The sequence below is a fragment of the Tarenaya hassleriana genome, unplaced genomic scaffold (assembly GCF_000463585.1).
Source record: "Tarenaya hassleriana unplaced genomic scaffold, ASM46358v1 Cleome134, whole genome shotgun sequence".
NCBI classification, from domain to species: domain Eukaryota; kingdom Viridiplantae; phylum Streptophyta; class Magnoliopsida; order Brassicales; family Cleomaceae; genus Tarenaya; species Tarenaya hassleriana.
The window spans coordinates 281,112-285,613 of record NW_010963939.1 but is presented as its reverse complement, the minus strand read 5'-3'; the positions used below and the strand labels follow the sequence as shown (position 1 = coordinate 285,613).

The 4,502-nt window shown below is 45.5% G+C and overlaps 1 protein-coding gene across 1 annotated transcript in view; it reads right to left on the bottom strand.

The window, feature by feature from the left end:
- Positions 1–912: 912 nt before the first annotated feature.
- LOC104807983 overlaps positions 913–4,502 on the bottom strand; it is a 4,563-nt gene continuing 973 nt past the window's right edge. Inside the window, exon 2 of the mRNA XM_010533454.1 lies at positions 913–1,074. Coding sequence (XP_010531756.1) covers positions 913–1,074 — 162 coding nt within the window. The remainder of the gene's footprint in view (positions 1,075–4,502) is intronic.

Here is a 4,502-nt window from a genome sequence, read left to right as displayed (position 1 = left end):
GATGTGGGGTACGGGCGTCACAAAGTTGGTATCAGAGCAGTTCTTTCCACGGAGAAATAATGTGCTCGTATTTTCACTGGGTTTCGGGAATGGGTAAAAAGATGATTTTAAAAGATTTTACAAAAATCAAAGCATGATCACCAAGTCCCGATACTAAGTAAAGTTTCTTGTCCGCAGTAGCTATGCCTCCACGCTGCATCTGCACAACGACCTGAAGAACCGAGGGCACCTCCGTCAAATAATGACATGGAGAAATTGCAATGTTAGTTCGCAATGTTTCACCGGAAATATTTGGCAGTTTGTACGAGGTTGCATGACACCGCCACCGCCTGCTGCACCACCTGCGACAAGGCAGGAGGGAGGTTTGCCACCACCACGACCAATGTTTGTACCTTCGAGGTTTCTGGAGCAAGTGGTAGTTGACTACTTGCCATTTGTCAAGGAACTCCGAGCCCTAGGCACTCTAGAGTTTGAGGGTACTCTCAGCCTAGAGACAGCGGAAGATTGGCTTATCCAGATCATTCATCACTTCGACTGCATCTGATGCCCGTTACAGTATCGTGCCGAGATTGCGAGCCATCATCTGGTCGGCGCGGCTCGCCACTGGTGGGAAGGAGTCATACGTAAGGCTCCTGCAGGACACCAGTTCTCGTGGGAAGAATTCCGGGCAGAGTTTGAGCAGAAGTACTATCGGAGGCAAGACCAAGACCACAGGATCGTGGAATTCCTTCACCTTGAACATGGCAACTTGACTATTCGAGAGTACGAAGCGGAATTCAACAGGTTGCTGAAGTATGGAGCTCAATCTGGTGCCAACCGAGGAAAATAAGATCCAGAAATTTATCGTTGGATTACGTCCCTCTCTCAGGAGGAATATTGAGTGCCATGAGTACCCCACGTTGAGTCGATACATCAACCAACTCGACAAGGTGGAACGGGGTAAGAAGAAGAAGATGGATGCCAATATACGAGATCGGGGTCCATACAGGAGAGTTCCGATACACCGTCCCCCGACGAGGATTGGCCAGACGAGTCAACCCCATGACAAAGGGAAGGCTCCAATGTTTCGTCCAACTGCACCAGTACCACCACCACAGCTCAAAAGGCCATGCACCCGATGCGGTCGAGTTCACACTGGATGCAATCCACCTCTGACTTGCTACCGATGTGTCGACCTGGCCACTTTGCATCACAGTGCACTGAGAATGTGACTACGTAGTCAGGAGGCAAACCTCCACAACCACTTCCATCGAAGAGATTTGGCATTGCACCGAGAGTTTACATGCTCTCGGCCGAGTCTGAGGCACATGAGGATATCTATGTTGAGGAGGTGAATGCCCTTATGACGAAACCATTGAGGTAGACCCCGAGGAGACCGACGTTGCTGCCATTACAAGTATTCTTCGCATACATGATATTTCGTGCTATGCATTGTTTGATACAAAGGCTACCCATAGCTTCTTGAGTGCGAAGAAAGTAGAAGAGTTGGCTATCATGGATATGGATACGTCAACCCGTTTCATGGTGCATACACCAGCGGGAGAAACTCTTTCCGTACAAGGAATTTTAAATTCCATGCCCTTGGTCATCTGTGGGAAATCCTTATTACTGACCTTATCATAGTACCTAATCAGGGATATGATATGATATTGGAAATGAATTGGTTATCTACACATCGAGCACAAATCAATTGTCTTCAACGAACTATTTGGTTCGTGGATGAGTTTAGGGGATTTGAGTTTATTGGAGAAAGGTCACGGAAGATATTTTCGATCATATCAACATTCAAGGCCAACAAGATGATTAAGAAGGGAAACAAAGCATTCTTGATTGTAATCACTGTGACCAAGAAGACTGAGACAAAGTTAGAAGATACCCCCGTGGTACGAGATTTTATAGATGTCTTTCCTGACGATCTACCTGGAGTACCGCCATAACGGGAAGTAGACTTTTCTATTGATATTGCGCCAGGAACGGAGTCGATATCCAAGATACCCTATAGAATGGCCCCAACGGAAATGACGGAATTGAAGAAGCAACTAAATGAATTAGTGGAGAAAGGATTCATTCGACCGAGCATATCACCTTGGGGAGCACCAGCACTATTTACGAAGAAGAAAGATGGTAGTATGCAGTTATACATCGACTATAGGGGACTTAATCAAATGACTGTTAAGAATCGATACCCGCTACCTAAAATTTACGAGTTGCTTGATCAGCTCCAGGGTGCTAAGTGGTTCTCGATAGTTGATTTGCGATATGGATATCATCAGATCTGAGTGAAACCTGATGACATCCAAAAAATAGTTTTTCAGACGCAATATGACCACTTTGAATTTGTTGTGATATCGTTCGGATTGACAAATGCTCAAACAGTGTTCATGCAGTTGATGAATAAGATCTTTATGGATTGCCTCGATGAGTTCATAATCATATTCATTGATGACATCTTGATATACTCTCCTAACCAACAAATGTAACACCCCGAATTTCGGTAACAAGATTAAAGAAATATAAACCGAAATTAACTACGCTTGATCAATGGAAATGAGAGGATTAGGCGTTAAGCCCTTAATTTTCGTTAACAGGATTAACGAGGGATAGACCACGACATGAAGCCGCTCGAGCGAATCGGTTTAACGTGGAACAACCGAGCCGAACGAAGAAGAGGAAAGGAGAAGAAGATCGGCTAGACTGACAGAATATAATGCCTCATAAGTTTATCTTCTCCACGCCAAACCATAGAAAACGTTTAGGTGATGAAAAACAGCTCAAGAACATAGAACCGAACCTAGCATAGCCCATTCAAAGGATTGGACCGAACCGAGCGAGGAAATGGGCGGAAAAAGAAGCCAGACCGTCGGGTCTGGCGACCACGGACTGGGAACGCCGCAATTTTTCTTCGCTTCTTTGCGGCCGCCACCTCCTGCTTCCCATGCAGCCGCCTTTCCTCCCCTTTGGCCACCTACTGCTTCGTCTGAGGCGACGAAATACGCCTAAGTCCGCCCATTTGGTTGTCATCTTCCTCTCACTTCACCCTCTCACTCTCTCACACCCTCTCAAGAAGAACCGAGACTTTGGGCTTCGATTGAAGCTTCGATTTCGGTCGAAATCGATCAAAGAATACATAAATCAACACTAGAAAACCTCCCCAACAAAACCCCAAGCTCGAATTTGAGCTAGGTGAGTGTTTTGGATTAAGCCCGAAAATGATAATCAAATTGAAAATGGAGATTTGCTTGTCTTGAGTGAGAATTGCATGAAATTGATTATAGATTTGAGTTCCCCATGATTTCTAGATTGTTTTGAGCTATAGGTGGTTGAATTTGGTGCGAAAATTTGGGAACCGGAGTTACTGGTTCGCCTAGACGGTCCATTTTTCATGCAATTCTCCTGCGACCCCGTTTTCGCCTGCGAACTCAGAATTCGAAGCTCTTGCACACTATGCAACAATTAACAGAAAATCTACTCTAGATCCACAATCAAATCATGCATAGCATCAAAGCAAACACAGATTCAAACAATTCAAATCCTAACACGTGCGTGATCGGGTTCTAAAAAAAAACATGCAGAGCAACCAGGCTCTGATACCACTGTTGGGTTTCCTGTGATCTCATGAGCGAATCTAATTCCTAAGCGTGTTACGACGATCCGTATCCTTGCGGTGAGTTGTGAATCGGGTATAAATTCTAATTTTGTTGAAACCCTAGAACCTATCATGCATGATCTTGTAGAAACGTTAGAACGCTTACCTCAATCGATCCGGGGGCTTTATCAATTGATCTGTTCGTCCGATCACTGTAGGCAGGAAGAACACCTTGCCCTCTACACGTATCCACACGGCGGAAAGGATTCCAACGGTTGGAACTTGTCTGCTAGGACTGAAGAACACGTTCTTCTTTGCGCAAAGGTTTCAGGGATCTTTCTCTTAGGTTTTTCACTCTCCAAACCTCTCCCTAGGGTCTGAAAATCGTGCCAAAAGCATTAGTAGGCGTTTTCCTAAGTTTATCCCACTTAAAACCCTAGTTAGAGCGAGTTTAGGAAATCCCGACGTCTGGACCGATCGGTCTGAAGCAACTTCCGGACCGAGTGACTTTCACACGTTACCTCTGGACCGACCGGTCTACGTGTCTAGACCGATCGGTCCAGACCTTCTGGACCGGTCGGTCTGGCCTCCGCTCCACCGGGATTTTCTCGTCTCTTTTCGCGCATTTGTCCTTTCCTGTGTGTGTGACCCTGTAGGCTCATCCGATATAGCAGTATAACACGAAATCTCTTATTTCGGTTACACAAGTCATAGGCGGTCTCTAGCAAGACACTATGACTACCTATCTCGAATAGAGTTTGTTCGTGATCCTACGAACGCTAGTGATGATTCCGTTTGATGATCCTTTTGTATCACGATATCATATGTCGAATATAAGGCATGGACAAGCCACCTTATCTGATTCGACTGCTTTCTCGTTCACTGAGTTCGACTGTCTGAAATAGACGATGTTCGT